At 39.5% G+C, this 19,409-nt stretch overlaps 1 protein-coding gene across 2 annotated transcripts in view; it reads left to right on the forward strand.

Moving 5' to 3' along the window:
- KCNH1 (potassium voltage-gated channel subfamily H member 1) overlaps window positions 1-19,409 on the forward strand; it is a 471,857-nt gene that overhangs the window by 126,546 nt on the left and 325,902 nt on the right. The window contains exon 6 of one of the 2 annotated variants that reach the window (XM_024239363.3): window positions 1,606-2,079. In XM_024239363.3, coding sequence (XP_024095131.1) covers window positions 1,606-2,079 — 474 coding nt within the window. The remainder of the gene's footprint in view (window positions 1-1,605; window positions 2,080-19,409) is intronic. The other variant, XM_024239369.3, reaches the window with a different exon arrangement.

Raw genomic sequence — 19,409 nt, forward strand, 5'->3', positions numbered from 1 at the left:
AATTTTATCAATTGCTTTTTCTGCATCTATTGAGATAATCATTTTTTTCCCTACTGCTGATGTGATGCATCATGTTTGTTAATTTGGAAGTGTTGAGTCATTCTTGCATCTCTGGATAAATTCCAGTTGATTATAGAATATAGCTTTTTTTTGATGTTCTATTGGTTTCAGTTTGCTAGTGTTTTGTTGAGGATTTTGTATGTAGGTTCATCAGGAATATTGGCTTGTAGTTTTCTTTTTTTGTTTTGCCCTTGTCTGGTTTTGGTATCAGGGTAATGCTGGCCTCATAGATTGAGTTTGGAAGAATGCCCTCCCCTTCAATTTTTAAAAATAGTTTGAGAATAACTGGTACTAGTTCTTCTTTAAAACTTTGGTAAAATTCAGCTTTGAAGCCATCTGGTCCTGGGCTTTTCTTTGTTGGGAGATTTTTTTTTTATTACTGATTCAATTAATCTTATTTCTTGTTATTGGTCTGTTAGAGTTTTCTATTTCTTCCTGTTTCAATCTTGGTAGGTTGTATGTGTCCAGAAATTTATCCATTTCCTCTAGGTTTTCCAATTTGTTAGCATATGATTATTCATAATAGCTTCTAATGATCCTTTGTATTTGTGTGGTATTTCTTGTAATATTTCCTTTTTCATCTTGAATTTTATTGGGAGTTTCTTTTTCTTAGTTAAAGGTTTGGGTTTTTTAAAAATTATGTTTTTAAAAACCCAGCTTGTCATTTCATTGCTCTTGTATTTTTAGTCTCAATTTTATTTATTTTGGCTCTTTTATTATTTCTTTCCTTCTTCTAATTTGGATTTGGTTTGTTCTTGCTTTTCTAGTTCCTTGAGGTGCATTGTTAGGTTGTTTATTTAAAATCTTTTTACTTCTTTGATGTAGGCATTTATTGCTGTAATTTTCCCTCTTAGCATTTCTTATGCTGTATCCCATAGGTTTTTGTTATGTTATGTTTTCATTTTCATTTGTTTCAAGACATTTTAAAATTTCCTTCTTAATTTCTCTATTGACCCACTGGTCATTCACGAGCACGTTTAATTTCCATGTATTCATAAAGTTTCCCAAGTTCCACATGTTTTGATTTCTAGTTTACTTCCACTGTGGTCAGGAAAGATTCTTGATATGAATTTGATTTTTAAAAATTTGTTAACACTTGTTTTGTCATCTCACGTATAGTCTATCCTGGAGAATGTTCCATGTGCTGATGAGAAGAATGTGTATTCTGCAGCTGTTGGATGAAATCAGAGCAATTAATATTTATTGAATAAAAAGTTGCTTAATCTTTTTGAGCCCGTTTCTAACTTATGGAATAATAATTGGCTAATAGAACAAAGGTGTATTTAGAATTGAGATAATACATGTGTGTAAAGTGCTTAGTACAACACTTGGCTCACAGCCAAATAGTAGTTTGTAATTGTTTCTGTATGATTATTTCTATTATAATGTTCACTTTCATTCTCCCATACTCCTTTCGTACCTGTTATTGTACCTGATGATTTATCCAGAGTATTGTGACCATTTATCAATCACAGATGCTGACTGGTTAGATACTTGCAATTAAATCCTAACTTAGTTCTCTCTTGGTCATGTTTTTCTGTACAGGTCCTACAGCTGGGCTCAGACATCCTTCCCCAGTACAAGCAAGAGGCACCAAAGACTCCCCCTCACATCATCTTACATTATTGTGTTTTTAAGACCACGTGGGATTGGATCATCTTGATCTTGACCTTCTATACAGCCATCTTGGTCCCTTATAATGTCTCCTTCAAAACCAGGCAGAACAATGTGGCCTGGCTGGTTGTAGATAGCATCGTGGATGTTATCTTTTTGGTGGACATTGTGCTCAATTTTCATACCACCTTTGTTGGACCAGCAGGGGAGGTGATTTCTGACCCCAAACTTATCCGCATGAACTACCTGAAGACGTGGTTTGTGATTGACCTTCTGTCCTGTTTGCCATATGATGTCATCAACGCTTTTGAGAACGTGGATGAGGTTAGTGCCTTTATGGGTGATCCAGGGAAGATTGGTTTTGCTGATCAGATTCCACCACCACTGGAGGGGAGAGAGAGTCAGGTACATCCCTCAAATCTCAGACCTTGTTGTCATGTCTTTAAAACTGAATTAAATGTGGGTGGTCAACAGAAGAATAATTAAATGGGTGGGAAATAGCATGACTGATGTCTAGAACAGAGGGAGCATGCTTGATAGATACCCTTGCCTGCTGTTCCCATCCTTTGGCGGTTTGGAGGCCCTGCATGACAGTGAATGGATGTGGAAGAGACCAAAGGCTTACTCCTACTCCATGTGGAATGTAAGCCACTGGTTCAGGAATGGTGGGCCTGCAGCAGCAGGCATGCATGGCCACTGCACTGGCAAGTCTTCTATTGAATATATAGTTGCTGAATGTCTACCTATTGATTATTCTAGTTATGCAGACTTTTCATTTATCTGCTGCTGACTTTTGGCTGTTTCACAGCCAATTCACTCCTGGTAACAGGAATACCATTTTCCTGAAAGTTTGCTTTTCCTTTTTTCTGTTAAATTTTGAGATGAGTTATTTCCTTGCTAAAATGAGTTTGGAGGCAACCATGTGCTGAGGTAGTCAGGCACCAGCTTGTGGTTTTTGGATTATACTGCTGTTTTAGTCCATTTTGTGTTGCTGTAGAGAAATGCCTGAGGCAGGGTAACTTACAAAGAAAAATCAAAATTCTGATGGCTGGAAGATTTAGGACCAGGTCACTCATGGTGGAAGGTGAAGCGGGGAGCCAGCTTGTCCAGAGATCAGATGGTGAGAGAGGAAGTGAGAGACAGGAAGAGGAGGTGCCAGGCTCGTTGTAATAACTACTTGCTTTTTTGGGAACTAATGGAGTGAAAATCCACTCACCACCCCACTTCCTCCAGAGAGGACATTAATATATTTAAGAGGGATCCACCCCCATGACCCAAACACCTCCCATTAGGCCCTATTTCCAACACTGGGACTCAAATTTCCACATGAGGTTTGGAGGAGACAAACATTCAAACTATAGCAACTGTTTTCAATTGTTAGTCCTGCAGGCAATGGATGAAATGAAAGGAAGCTAAATTCTCTGTAAATGTGTTGGAATTAGGAAATGCTCTAAGTCATTTTCTGAATGAGTGCCTGGGACATGTGGTAGAAGGAAGGGCCACTGGACTGATTCAGGTGATTTTCTCTGAAACAGTGAGGATGTCAAGGCATTGCAAAGAAAAATGTCAGATTCTTATCTAGTTTGTGTTCTGTGGGAATTGTCCTTCCGTTTTCTTACTCCTAGTTGACATTCCAGATGGATTAAGACAAGGCAGTTCATTTGGCAAGTCTCCAGCCTTGTTCAGCTGAGCCCTCGTTGCTTCAGATTACAGAGGCTCCCAAGGTCTCAGTCTGGCTGGGTTGTGTGGGTAATCTAGGAAGCCAAGTTGAGGCGCAAGACACATTTCAGAACTAAACGGCTCATAGGACTCAGGCTTGAGAACGTTGAAAGGAGCAGCTTGCTCCCTGCCGGGATATCAAGACCTGGCCAGTGACTCCATGTTTTACTGGTGGCATAATGATGCCTTTCTGCCTTCAGATCAGTACCAGCAGTTGGTGGGACAGCAGCCTTTTCTCTGGGAAAACAGAACTACTACCACTTCTCTTTCCAGTGAAGGGTAGCTCTTCCTACAAAATGCTGCCAATGTAGAGCTGGAAGGAGAGAATTTGGATGCTCAGATGCTCTAGATTCAGAACAACCCATGCTTGTATCTGTGTGGTGGGTTTTAAAATACTTTAAAATCCCAAAGACTAATTCTCTGGGGTAGCTTGTGTGAATTTTGTAGGGGGATGAAATGAGTCAAGACTGATCATTTACAAGAGCAGAGTCATACCTAACGGGAATGTTGGGGTTCTTAAATGAGAATTTTTAAAAAAATTGTTTAAATTTTTTTTTTTTTTTTGAGACAGAGTCTTGCTCTGTCACCCAGGCTGGAATGTAGTGGTGTGATCTCAGCTCACCACAACCTCTGCCTCCCGGGATCAAGCAATTCTCCTGTCTCAGCCTCCTGAGTAGCTGGGATTATAGGCATGTGCCACTGTGCCCGGCTAATTTTTGTATTTTTAGTAGAGACGGGGTTTCACCATGTTGGTCAGGCTGGTCTTGAGCTCCTGACCTCAAGTGATCTGCCCGCCTCGGCCTCCCAAAGAGCTGGGATTACAGGTGTGAGCCACCACTCCTGGCCCACAAATGAGAATTTTAGTACATGTTGGGAATCATATTTTTCTGTGTGAGCACATTTTTAGAAAATTTTTTCTTAGGAAAATATCATTTTGGCTTAGGTAATTCAAATAAATTATCTGAATATAAAAGAGCTTCTTAAACACATATGGAAAGTGAAATTTAGCTTTAGAAACACACTGGTTTTTAAAATAAACCATTTTCTATTTAGAGTAATGGCACTGAAATTTTGCAGATAAATAGAACAGTTCTCTAGCTTCCACACGTTCTTATTAAAAATTGGCAGAACTATAAACATATGTAAAATGTGTCAGTTACCTGGTAGGTTAACAGAGCAGAGTTCTTCTCCCCTAGGAAAGAGTTCCAAACCAACTGTATATGTTGGTTGGAACTCCTTTGCCATTATTTATAAATACTCCTGATGGTGGTTTCTGATTTGTAGATTCATGAAATAGATTGGTTAATAGGAAAAATGTTAGTTATCTGTAGCTTTCTCATTGGTAAAGGGCTTAGTATCAAAGCTCTTACTATCATCTGTTGGTCATAAATAATAGTATAAATATTAAGGGCTACAGCTATTGTTTCCTTCTGTAAGACATAATTTTATATTTGGTAATTTCTTTTAAAGCTTTGGCTAACACCTCAAATAATGCCCTTTCATAACAACTCTGGTGGTTGGAGGGAGATCAGTGTGAGGAATGGGAAGATTTGGCTTTTAGTTTTCTTGGTATCACCTGTTAAAACAGCTGGGCTCCTTGTGCATATCATTTAGCCTTTCTGGATCATGGTTTTCCTGTCTACATCTTGGGGATAATACTACTATACCTGCCTGAAGGCATAGCATTTGGGCGGTGGATTATTTGAGTTTCCTGCCAGCTCCAAGAGCTAAAGTTTGGTGAATGCTGAATCTCATCTGCATTAGTCTCACTTCCAGAAGCTTACTGTAAGAACAAGAGGCCTAGCACCCTGACCTCCTTCTTGTAATTGGGGTGGGAGGAAAACAAGGTGGGGGGTGGGAACACTTAGCAGGTAATAAGTAGACCCATTTGAGGTCACAGCCTGACAGGACCATGGAGGTCTTATAGTTCAACCTTCTTAATACACAAGTAAGAAAAAAGACAGGGGAAATGACTCACTCAAGATGGAATACCATATCATATAATCATAGTAATAATGAGTTCCCTTCTGACTTTTCTCTATTCCTAATAGCAACAGATTTTTATAAGATAGGAGCAAAACACTTAATGAAGGACAGTTGAGTCAAAACTGACCAGGAACTTTCTGATGTGTGTGGCTCACTCCTTGGCTTGGCTGAATGTGGTGGAGAAGTTGGACATGGGGTCTGGTGGGGTAGATGGAGGTAGGCAGCTACATTTTCCCCAAGGCATCTGTGTTGGAGATGACATGGGCAGTTAAAGATGCTTGCCAAGGGACAGACCCAGCACAGTTTCCCAGGCATAGTCCTTTAGTGAAACGACACCATTAAATTAGTGGGAATGAATGGCTAATGTTGGTTAGAGGATGTTGGAGAGCCAATGAAGGGCACCCCATCTTTTGAACCCAGATCAGGCTGAGGGAAAACCCCCTGGGTTGGAGAATTCTGATTAATGGCTTAGCGGCTGCCTATTCACCACATGCTGTCTTCTCACCTGTGATCTGTTGTGGAGTTACGAATCTAAGATTACAGCTCCCTGTGCTCTAGGTTCTTTCTCTGGGGGAGTGTGCAGAGAAACAAATTATTGACTCATTTCTCATAAAAAATACATGTGGAGCTAGCTGAATCATCTTTGGTGTTCTCAAAATTATGCCAGTGGACTTGTGTGCCAGTGGAGACCACCAAAGAAGGACGTGAGCTGTGTTGGCTTTGCCATCTCTGTGTATGTGTGCAGTGGGGGTGGGGAGTTCTTGAAGTGAAAAGATTGGAGCCACCCAAAGCCTGGGTCAAAAAAGAACTGGGGTAAATTGTTAAAGCCTGCAATTATGAATTCAGCCCTGTGGATATAGCCCATCTCCATGATTTAAGCTACACAAGTGATCCCTTTGGCTTAACTTGTTTCACTTATGTAGATGGGCTACATTTGCGTCATTCTCCTGTCTGTTGGTAATAATCTGTTTTGGAGACCATTTGAGAATATGTTTGCACATTAGTTAAAATGTTTGGAGGACAAAAGGTCTGGAAACAGAGTGAACTAAACTTGTAATGGGTATGTCAAAGCAAAAGCTAAATAAGTCTCTTTCAAGTGCTGAGTGGATTGTTGGGCTAGTGTGCTTCTTGTGTTAAAGATTGAATTATTACTGACAAAACAGATTCACTCTCCCGAGGAAACTTATTGCTTACTGCTATTGAAGCGTGGAAATGCAAAGGGGAAAAGGGGGCTGTTATCTCCCAGGTGACAATGCTTGTGCCCTGGAGCCTGAAGGTAGCCAAGAGCTTTTTTCTATCCCTGGCTCTGTAACCTCAGACAGCAGCGCAACCAGCTAGTGCCAGTGATGCAGCTGACACTTGCCAAGAGCTCACACTCATGGGAGATACTCACCTTCTAGCAGAACAGGAGCAAAATGTGCCAATGAAAAGATGACAGCATGACAAGTTTTCCTTTATCTTGTGATTTTCACTTTCCAAAGCACTCACACAGATCACCTTTGTCCTAACTCTGTGTGGCAGTGAAGAAACTGCACTGAACTGGGAGGACAGCAATTGGTTACCCAAGAGGGACTTTGTCACCCAGCTGTGCAACCTTGTGAAAGTAACTTCATCACCCTCAACTTGGTTTGCCTCACCTGTGTGATGAGCCCATCCCAGCTCTAACCTTCTGTGGCTTGAGAGCAGGTATTATCCCGGTTTTGCAGATGAAAGGGACAGTTTGTCCTTTTGCCTGATGGCAGCTGTTTTGAGGTAGTGAAACCGGACTCTAGTCTTCTGACTCCTGGGCTTGTGCTTTCTCCTGCAGGTCATGCTGTCTCATCAGAGAATCTGGAAGCTGAGGGAACCAAGCTATGCATTTCAGTCCCTGGGGCGCTTTCTCTGAATCATTCCCTGGCATGGTCCCTGCTGTTCCCTTCATTTTCGTGGACCTTTCTCACAGCTGAGGGGTGAGAGGTTTGAGTGGTCAGCCTGTGTGGCCCTAACCTGAGGTCACTGGTGCAGGTGTGTGGGGATGGATGGTGAGGGTGGAGGTCAGCACTGACTCCAAGGTCTCATTGCCTACCCTGCTTATCTCTCCTGGGTGAATGGCCTCACCTCTAGGTTCTTCTAGACTCGCTATTCCCTGCTCTTCCAGGCTTTCCTTATCACTGACGCTGAAAGCAAGTTGGACCAACGTTCATTACTTATCCTGTTAATTTATGGCTGTCAGTCCTTACCTGTGGTTCTTTTTAGGTAGATGGCTAACATTTCAGTTTTCACACAGGTGACTCCTCTTGCTGTCCAGCTGGAAGCAGGTGGGAAGCTGTCAGGTGAAAGTCATGAGATGACCAGGGCTTTTCTTCCCCTTTGAGTTCTAACAATACTGTATAGGCAGTCCTTGTGGCTCATAATAGCAATTTGGTTTTTTTAAATTAGTAAACTTTATTTTTTAGAGCTGTTTTAGTTTATAGAAAAATGCAGTGGGATGTACAGAGACCACCCTCCCCTCCCCTCCTCGCACACAGTTTCCTCTCTATTAACATTTTGCATTAGTGTGGTACACTTGTCATCATTGATGAGCCAGTATTAATACATTATTGTTAGCCAAAGTTCATATAGCATATAGCCTATAGTTTACATGAGGGTTCATTCTTTGGATTATATTTTCTATGGGTTTAGACAAGCGTGTAATGATGCATATCAACCATTACAGTATCATATAGAGAAGTTTCAGTGCCTTAAACATCCCCTGTGCTCCATGTATTCATCCCCTACCCCAATTCCTAGCAACCACTGATCTCTTTATAGTTTTGCATTTTCAGAATGTCATAACATAGGAATCACACAGCCTGTAGTCTCTCAGATTGGTTTCTTTCACTAAGCAACATGCATATAGCGTTCTTCCATTTTTTTCATGATAACTTTTTAAAAATTGCAGAATAATATCCAATTGTATGGATGTACCATGATTTATTTAGCAGTAGCAATTAAAAATCATCACTCTATAGCACTGGTGATTTCAATTCTGATCAGCACAGGTCTTGTTCTGGGATTTCCTTCTGCTGTGGGTTTGATTGGAGGGTGGAGAGGAGATGAGACCCCCGGATGCAGGCTGGCCAGTCTTACCAGCCTGTGGTAGCACCTGGGTAAAAGCAACATTTCTCACAAGTCATTATATCTGATAGTAAAATGGACAGAAAAACTAAGTCGTACCATAGTGTCCCCATATTTCATTCTTTTTTCCTTGGCATTTCTATCTTTCATGTTTGTGCTGAGTATTTCTTCTATCCAATTATTTTGGAAAAAAGAGGACAAAATCAGACACACAGTAGTTTTCACTCCTGTGTCTTGTTAGCCCCAGGAAGTGCTGTGGATGAGTGCATTTCTCTTTTGATGAGTGTGAATTGCCAGTAGTGGCTAAGGGCTGAGTCTGTTTTCAGTGATGTTTGTGATGCTGCTGCTGCCCCCATGCTGGAAACATTGTCTAGAACTTTTCCTTTGATTTATTTTATCAGTCTTCCTCCTGACTTGTGCTCACAGTGAGTGAAGGATTGTGGAGGAGACATGCCTCTTGTTAAAGCAGAGGCTTCACATGGAAGACTGGGCTATAGGTGCTCTGCCCTGCACAGGCACCCGAGTCACGATCCTACCCGGGGTGTGTACATGTGGGAGCTGGGGAGTGCCTAGGGGAGCATTTCTAACAGCAGGAAGTCGATCCTGCATGGCTTCCAGGAAGCAATGATTAACTGTGAAACTGTGATTCTAGAGTTAAAAAAAAAAAAAAGTAAAACGTAAAAACAAATTGCTCTGAGGCAGTGCAAGAGTTCAACCTTGTAGAAGATTCCTCATGGCAATTCCTCAAGGATCTAGAACCAGAAATACCATTTGACCCAGCAATCCCATTACTGGGTATATACCCAAAGGATTATACATCATTCTACTATAAAGACACATGCACACATATGTTTATTGCAGCACTGTTCACAATAGTAAAGACTTGGAACCAACCCAAATGCCCATCAATGATAGACTGGATAAAGAAAATGTGGCACATATACACCATGGAATCCTATGCAGCCATAAAAAAGGATGAGTTCATGTCTTTTGCAGGGACATGAATGAAGCTGGAAACCATCATTCTCAGCAAACTAACACAGGAACGGAAAACCAAACTGCATGTTCTCACTCATAAGTGGGAGCTGAACAATGAAAACACATGGACACAGAAGGGAACATCACACACCAGGGCCCGTTGGGGGTTGTGAGGGTAGGGGAGGGATAGCATTAGGAGAAATACTTAATGTAGATGATGGGTTGATGGGTGCAGCAAACCACTATGGCACGTGTATACCTATGTAACAAACCTGCATGTTCTGCATGTGTATCCCAGAGCTTAAAGTACGAATAAAAAAAAAGAGTTTCGCACTTGGGAGCAGAATACACTCACTCAGCTGCTGTGTCTGACTCCCCTCTGTTGACTCACCATCCTTCTCTCCCAGGATCCTCTCTGGCCAATCCAAGTTCCACTTCTCTTTTAGTTCCCCACCAACTTTTCTTGGCTCCTCTTTCAGGTTGGTCCTTCTTCAAAGAAATGTAATTGACTTAGATGACAGGGGATAGGGATGCAACTCCCCAAGAAGCCCCTGGTCTAGTAGGGGCCACAGATAATAGATCTCGGCAGAGAATGTGAGGGGCATTCTAAGGGTCATTTCAAGGTGTTACAGCCTACAACAGGAAGCACTTAGCCTTGTGGGAGAATCCAGAGAGGCTTCCTGGCAGAGATGACTAGGTTTAGTCTGGTGAGGAGGAAGTAGGGCATTTCTGGGAGAGGAAAGAACATGTGCAAAGGGCTGTGCTATAAGGGATAAGCAAGACATTCGTTGTGCCCAAATCAGAGTTAGCACTGTGGGAGGGAAGAAGGCCGAGTTCAGTGATAAAGAATCCTAGAGTCTTGCCAAGGAGTTTACAGTTTATCATGTGGGCACAAAGAAGCCATCATGGGCTTCCATTAGGGTGGGATCTCATCTGATTTTTGTTTTTGAAGGTGTACCTAGGAAGCAGTGGTGAGAATGAGTTAGGGAAATAACGTGTCCCTGCTTTCCCTCCTCCCATTCCTTGAACCTGCTATGATTAGGCTGTCACCTCCAGTAGTGCACTGAACCCCATTCCCCCAACTCCTGTTCCTCTGCACCTCAGTCCTAATACCTGGCCAAACCCCACCCCACTTGGACTCTATTTTCTGCCTCCGCTAGGCTGTGCCCTAGTCCCTGAATGTGACTGGAGAATGTGAGTGGAGAACTCCATCATTGTGCAGATTGACTTCAGCTCACGTGGAATTCCCCCTGAATTTTGCCAGGCTGTGTTCTCCAACAAGGCAAACCTTCATAGCTTCTCCTCTCTCCTCAGACTGACAACACCCAGCTCGTACTCTCCCCTGATCCTCTTGCTTCTTATTCATTGACAAATGAGGAGTGATAAAAAGAGAACTTGGCTGGGCACAGTGGCTCATGCCTGTAATCCCAGCACTTTGGGAGGCTGAGGTGAGCAGGTCACCTGAGGTCAGGAGTTCCAGACCAGCCTGGCTAACATAGTGAAACTCGGTCTCTACTAAAAATACAAAAATTAACCGGGCATTGTGGCAGGCATCTCTAGTCCCAGGCACTCGGGAGGCTGAGGCAGGAGAATTGCTTGAACCCGGGAGGTGGAGGTTGCAGAGAGCCGAGATCGCACCACTGCACTCCAGCCTGGGTGACAGAGCGTGACTCCATCTCAGAAAAAAAAAAAAAAAAGAAAAGAACTTACATGTACTCCCATAACTAAATCCACTTTGTGGCCTGCACCAACCCCACATACTCTGCTTCCCTCCTTCTGGTGGGTCAGGTTCTGTGCTGAATTCATTTCCTCTTGCCCACTCCTCACTTGTTTCCTTTCTCATATGATCAAGGAATATTTCCCTTCTTTATAAAGCTCTCTCCACGTACCCCAGCTGCTGCCCCATTTTCCTGCTTCTTTTACTGAAAGACTCCTAGAAAGAGTTCTCTGTACTTGTTGTTTCTGCTTTTTCTCTTCTCTTTCTTGCACTTATTCTGATCAGGTTTTCAACCTTGTCACTATTGAAACTGTAACTGTTCTTGTCAAAGGTGCCAGTGATGTCCATGTAGCCAAATCTAATGGTCAGATCTCAGTTCTCATCTTATTCTCCATGTTGGCAGCATCCTCTCATCTCACACAATAAAACCCACAATGGTGGCTTATCAGGCACTCCATAGTCTGTCCCTTGGCTGCCTTATTCTGTTTCAGGTGCCATGGCCTCTTGCTGGCCTTGGGGTACTTGCTGTTCCCTCTGCCTGGAATATTCTTCCCCTAAACGGCCTTTCCTCTCACTTCATTGAGGTGTTTGCTCAACGTTACATGATTAGAGTGGCTTTCCCTGAGAACCCTACTACAAATTTCTATCCTTTTACTGTTTTCATAGCACTAATCATAATCTGATATAGGCTTTGTTATAGCTAATCTCCTTTCAGTAGAATTTTTTGAAACTTTAAAAAATTGAGATACAAAATATATACAGTCAAGTGTGATAAAAATACATTGAAGTATACAGCTTAGTGAATTTTTACAAATGTATACTTGCACATAACCACTACTTAGATCAAAACATCGGATTTCTCCAGCACCCTAGAAGGTTCTCCTCCGTTTTATCCTAGACTACCCTCCACTGAAATAACCATTATCCTGACTTCTGTCGCCATAGATTAGTTTCACCTATTCTTGAAGTACAGATAAGTGGAATGATTCAGTGTGTAATCTTTTTGTACCTGGCTTCTCAGCACAATGGCTGTAAGCATCAACCATATTGAGTGTGTCAGTAGCTTGCTCACTTTTACTGGGGTGTAGTATTAATTATTTCAGTTGTATAATGCTGCATAAGAAACCACCCTAAAACTTAGTGGTTTAATAAAATAAACATTTTGTTGCATAATTATTCTGTTGAAATTTGGGCTTGGCTCAGCTGGGCAGTTCTTCTCTTGACAAACATAGGTACCTCATAATTGGAATTCTACCATATTTGTCCTTTTGTAACTGGCTTATTTCACTTAGCATAATGTCATCAAGGTTTATTCATGTTGTGTCAGAATTTGCTTCCTTTTTAAGGGTGAATAATATTTCATTGTGTGTATATGCCACATTTTGTTTATCCATTCACCCATCAGTGGATATGAGTTGCTTCTACTTTTGGCGATTATGAATAATGTTGCTATGAACGCTGGAGTACAAATATCTCTGTTCAAGTCTCTGCTTTTAATTCTTTTGGGTATATATCTAGAAGTAGAATTGCTGAGTCATATGATAATTCTATTTTTAGTTTTTTAGGGAACTACTATACTGTTTTGCATAGCAGCTGCACCATTTTACATTCCCACCAACAGTGCTCAAGGGTTCCCTTTTTTCCGCATCCTTGCTAACACTTGTTATTTTCTGTATATAGCCATCTTAATGGATGACAGTAGCCATCTAATATGTGTAATTTGGTTTCTTTATAAACAATAGATTCTGAGAACTTTGAGATCATTTTATTAGTTTTTCTTCTTCCTCATGCATCTAAATGTAGGCAATGGCACATACTCAGAGGTAGGAAAATGACACTGGAAGTTATAGAAGCTGCTGGAAGAGAAAGTTGCAGCAAAGGAGGAATGATCTGCTGAAGGGCCCTGCAGGACTCATACATGCTGAGGAAACTTCTGAGCACAATTTGGTTAGGAGAATTGTAGGAGGCTTCCAGAAAAAAGCAAAAAACACCTGTTTAGGAAGGTGTTGAAAGAGGGGTGAAACTTTGCTGAGTGGGAAATGGGAGGACTACATGAGGGCAGGAAAGGCCAGGCACAGGCATTACATGTGGGGCTAGGGGAGAAGGGGATTTTCTTTGGTTTAATCTTTATTTGTGAAGGAAGACAAATGTTAGTGAAAAATAGCTTGGCCATTTGCTTGTTGTTCATGAAGCTCTTAACCCAGTTAAACTCTATTGAAAGGGCAATAGGAGCTCTGTGATCTGGCTCTGATAGAAGAGAACAATGATTGGGAGTCTGTGTCAGAGCCATGCAGACATCTTAAGATTTCTTATGTTATCATTCAATATTTAGCTCTGGAGTCTATAAATGTTAACTTACAAGGAAGAGTGCTTTAGACTTTATGGGTGAAATATCGTGCCTCAGGGATGCGCTTCCAAGTGAAGACAGACTTAGTGTTAGCCTCTGGATAATCTTTAAAAAATAATTTTTTAATTCCAATTTTTCATTTCAGTTTTTCATGTTACCTTTAAAAAAATTTAGAAATTATAGATGTAGAAATAAAGAAATAAGGATTGCCCATGATTTTATCTTGTTAACATTCTGGCATATGTTGTCTGTCTTTTTTTCTTTCATATATAAAGCACATATATATGTTTATATATTTATTAAAATGGTATTACATTGTATGTAGTGAGTTGTCCATTTTATTATCTCAACAATAGATTCTCCCTTTTTATAGCAGAAACTTAAATGATTATACAATAGTTCATTGTATGGACATATCAAAATTTGGCATTTAGGTTTTTCCTTTTTTTAACTTCTTTATCATAATAATGAAACAGTATGTCTTTGTAAATAAATTTGTGTCACATTTCTGATTATTTCTTTTAAAGTGTTTAAAACAGAAATATGCTTTTTGATGAATTCTAACAAAGCAAGCATCTATGTAGCCATCATCCAGGTCAAGAAATCGAATGTAACCAACTCCCCAGACATCGCTCATCACTCCTAGTCACTTCTCCGTTGCTCCTCCCCCAGAGCAACTTGATTTCTAACACTAGTGTTTTTATTTTGCCTATTTCTGATCTTCATATAAATTCAATAGGACAATGATGCATTCTTTTATGTTATCTCATTTTGTTCAGTACTGCTTTTGAGAGATTCAGGAATGCTTTTGAGTCCATCAGTAGTTAGTTCATTGTTATTGTTTGTAATCTCTTGTGTGAATATACTTCAATTTGTTAATCCAATCTACTGTTGATGTTCATTTAGGTTGTTTTTTAAATGAATATTATTCATACTCTTAGTACCCTGATTTCTGTTAGAAAGAGTAGAATTGCTGGGCTATACGTGTATGTATATCGTTTAGTAAATACTGCCAAACAGCTGTCCAAAGTGGTTGCATTGAGTGCTTTGCACAAAGTGGTTGCAATACATGAGACTTTCCACTGCTTTACTTCCTTGCCAACACTGATGTTTCCAGTTTGCTTAATTCTACCTAATCCAATGAGTTTTTAGTTGTTTCTCATTCTAGTTTTGATATATATTTTTTGAATGACTAAAGAGATTTAGCATTGTTTCATAAATTTTTGCTGGGAGTGAGCATCTTTGGTTACTCTCTTTTACGAAGTGCTTGTGTGCGGTCTCCTTTTCTACACATAATACATTTTTTATTAAAAAATTGATTTGTAGAAGTTCTTTATATTGTCTGGATATGAACCCTTTATGGGTTATATGTGCTGTAAATATTTTTTTCCCTACTGTGTGTTTTTCCTATTTTCTCTTTTTAGGATGCATTTTGATGAGCAAAAGTTCTTAATTTAGAGAAATATATGAATTTTTCATTTATGTGCTTTTGTGTCTTGTTTAAATTTTGTACTCTCAAGTTCAAGATATTTTCTCATATCATCTTCCAATAGTTTTATTGTTCTCCATTCACATTTAGATCTGAAATCCACTTAGACTGATTATCGTGTATGCTATGAAATAGAGATCAAGTTTTATTTTTTCCTCAGATGGGTATCCAGTTGACCTAGTATCATTTATTTGAAAATGCCATCCTTTCTTCACTTGTCTTCAGTCTAGTCTTTCACTTAATTAGTGTCTTTATAGGCCTGGATCTTTCTCAGGACTCAATTCTTTTTCACTGATTTGTTTGTATATTACCACACCAATATCACATTGTGTTAATCAATGTAGTTTTGTAATGAATTTTAACATTTTTATTTCTCCCTTAAATATTTGGAAGAATTCACCAACTAAGGCAATCTGGGCTTGGAATTTTCCATTTTGGATTTAATTATTTAAATAATCAAAGATCCATTCAAATTTTCTGTTACTTCTGGAGTCAGTTTCTGTAAGCTGAATTTTTCTAGAAATATTTCTATTGTACTTAGTTTCAGAGTTACTGATATACAGTTGTTCATAAATAATGTCTCTTTATCTTTTAATGTCTGTAAGATATGTAGTGATTTTGTTTTCTTTTTTTCATTCCTCATATTGATTATATTTGCTCATCTTCATTATCTCTCTTATTAGCTCTTTCTTCCCCCTCTACAATCAGTATTGCCAATTTACTAACTTTATTATTAAATGTTTCCAAAGAAACAACTTTTATTTTAGAATTATGGAATTTTTAATCTTTCTGCTAATTTGAACCTTAACATTGTGAAGTGTGTCTATCTAGTAATAATTTTTCTTTAAAGTCTACTTTGTGTGATATTAATAGAGCAATATCAGCTTTGATTTGTTTTTAGTGTTTACATGGTATATTTTTCTATCCCCTAACATAAACCTTGCTATATTCTTGTATTTTAGGTATATCTCTTCTAAGAAGCCTATTTTTTAAATCCACTCTGACACACTTGCCTTTAATTTGAACGATTTAATTCATCACCTTTATTACATTTGATGTGATATCTTAGTTTCTATCTTCTGTCTTGCTATTTGCTCTTAGTTGTTTTGCCTTTTCTCTTTTTCTTCTCTCCTCTTTTATCTTCTTTTGGGATTGATTATTTTGTATTATTCACTTTTCTGTTAACTTTCTATATTATTTTACTATACTTTGGGTGGTTACTCTGAAAAATACAATTCTATTGTAAATTAGTACTTGTACCCCTTCCTAGATATTGCAAGGATTTTAGAATGCTTTAAACTCTTTTACCTTCTTTACTTATATGTTATTATTTTCAAGTATATATATACTATATGTATCTTCATTGTTGTCTTATGCATCGATACGTATATCTATTTCCTCTTTCGTTGTTCCTCATCCCTTCAATCACCTTCTACCTTCCATCTGGTAAATTTTTCTTTCTGCCTGAAGAACACCCTTTAGCATTTGTTTAGTCTGCTGGTGACCAATTCTCATATTTTGTTTGTCTGAAAAATACCTTTATTTTGTTTTAATTATTGAAAGATATTTGCACTGGTGTGATTGGATTCATGATTGCTAATTATTTTCTTTTTCTTTTTCTTTTTTTTTTTTTTTTTTTGAGACAGAGTCTCGCTGTCGCCCAGGCAGGAGTGCAGTGGCGCGATCTAGGCTCACTGCAGGCTCCGTTCCCCGGGGTTCATGCCATTCTCCTGCCTCAGCCTCCTGAGTAGTGGGGACTACAGGAGCCCGCCACCTCGCCTGGCTAAGTTTTTGTATTTTTAGTAGAGACGGGGTTACACTGTGTTAGCCAGGATGGTCTTGATCTCCTGACCTCGTGATCTACCTGCCTCGGCCTCCCAAAGTGCTGGGATTACAGGCGTGAGCCACCGCGCCCGGTCAATTGCTAATTATTTTCTTTAGGTAATTTGGATATATTTTTCCATAATTCATCAGACTTCTATTATTTCTTTTGATAATTTAGCTCTTGGTTTAATTGTTGTCCATCGTAGGAATTCTTTTTCTCTGGTGCTTTTAAGATTTCTTCTCTTTCTTCCTTTCTTCTCCTCTTCCTCCTTCTCTTTTATCTCTTCTAGTAGTTTTATTATGCTGTACCTAGATATGGCCACCATCTGTCAGACCTTGTAGATAATAGATAATTAATGCATTGGGCAAGATATAACGAAACAGCAAGGGATAGTGCAGACTTGGGAGCTAGTAACAGCAGAAGCCTGGGTCAGGATTAGTTAGGGGCTTTATCACCCCTAACATGAAAGGGAAGGGGAGCTTTTACTAATAGCTAGAAGCAGAGAGATAGTGTGAAGAAAGTTACTTTATAGGAATTTATATTTTGGTCAAGGGATGCAGGCATCCTATGGTGACTTGTTGGAGGCACCTGGGGAAATAAATACCCTAATCTCATTGACCTTTCTTCTCCTTCCAAACTTCTTTTAGTTCTCCTCATTGGTGATCTGAGATACCAAGCAAAGGATAGATTTAGAGGAGCATATGGGGTTTATAGGAATTCTTACATCTGTGGTTCAGGTGTCAGCAAACCTTTTCTGTAAAGGGGCAAATAATTTGTTTAGGCTGTGTGTGCCACATGTGGTCTCTCCTGCTTTCCTCCCCCCTTCTTCTTTCACGACCCTTTAATGATGTAAAAAAAAAAAAAAAAATTCTTAGCTCACAAGTCATACCGAAACAGGCCACTGGCCAAATTTGGCTGACCCCTGGTGTAGTGGGAGGGTTCATTTTTTGCCGGGATCAGTTTTGGAGAATTCTCTGCTACTATCTCTTTATAACTTTATCTCCTTATAACTTGACTTTCTCTTTGCTCCAGAATTCCAAGGACACCCCGGTTGACTCTTTGCACTCTGTCGCCTGTGTCTTACAGTCTGTTGTATTTTTTAACCTTTTCTCTTCCCATGCTTCCCTCTGGATATTTTTTTCTGACTCATCTCCCAGTTTTCTGATACTGTTCAGTTTGGCTAATTACTTCTGAACTCATCCAGTGCATTCTTAATTTTGGTTATTGTATTTTACAGAGTTAGAATTGTCAAACGGCTTGTTTTATAGTTTTAAGTTTTCAGCTGAAATTCTTGATTTTTCCTTTTATCTCATAAAATATGTTAAGGATAATTATTTAATGTCTACATTCAATAACTCCATAATCTGAAGTCTCCGTGGGTTTCATCCTATTGTATTCTATTGTTTCTCTTAGTTTTCCCACAGATTACTTTATCTCTTCATGTGCTAGTTATTTTGGATTGTGTACTGGACATTCTACATGAAATTTTAAAAAATGTTTTGGGCCCTAGGATGGTGTATGTATATATATGTGTGTATATATATACGTATACATATATATATTTTGAACATTGATGCTAAAATTCTTTTTTTATTATTATTATACTTTAAGTTCTAGGGTACATGTGCAAAACCTGCAGGTTTGTTTCATATGTGTACATTTGCCATGTTGGTGTGCTACACCCATTAACTCATCATTTAGCATTAGGTATATCTCCTAATGCTATCCCTTCCCACTCCCCCAACCCCACAACAGTTCCCGGAGTGTGACGTTCCCCTTCCTGTGTCCTAGTGTTCTCATTGTTCAATTCCCACCTATGAGTGAAAACATGTGGTGTTTGGTTTTTTGTGCTTGTGATAGTTTGCTGAGAATGATGGTTCCAGCTTCATCCATGTCCTTACAAAGGACAAGAACTCATCCTTTTTATGGCTGCATAGTATTCCATGGTGCATATGTGCCACATTTTCTTAATCCAGTCTATCATTGATGGACATTTGGGTTGTTCCAAGTCTTTGCTGTTGTGAATAGTGCTGCAATAAACATACGTGTACATGAGTCTTTATAGCAGCATGATTTATAATCCTTTGGATACATACCTAGTAATGGGATGGCTGGGTGAAATGGTATTTCTAGTTCTAGATGCCTGAGGAATCGCCACACTGTCTTCCACAATGGTTGAACTAGTTTACAGTCCCACCAACAGTGTAAAAGTGTTCCTATTTCTCCACATCCTCTCCACCACCTGTTTTTTCCTGACTTTGTAATGATTGCCATTCTAACTGGTGTGAGATGGTATCTCATTGTGGTTTTGATTTGCATTTCTCTGATGACCAGTGATGATGAGCATTTTTTCATGAGTTTTTTGGCTGCATAAATGTCTTCTTTTGAGAAGTGTCTGTTCATATCCTTCGCCCACTTTTTGATGGGGTTGTTTTTTTCTTGTAAATTTGTTTGAGTTCATCGTAGATTCTGGATATCAGCCCTTTGTCAGATGAGTAGGTTGTGAAAATTTTCTTCCATTCTGTAGGTTGCCTGTTCACTCTGATGGTAGTTTCCTTTGCTGTGCAGAAGCTCTTTA

This window comes from Pongo abelii, chromosome 1 (assembly GCF_028885655.2).
Source record: "Pongo abelii isolate AG06213 chromosome 1, NHGRI_mPonAbe1-v2.0_pri, whole genome shotgun sequence".
NCBI lineage: Eukaryota > Metazoa > Chordata > Mammalia > Primates > Hominidae > Pongo > Pongo abelii.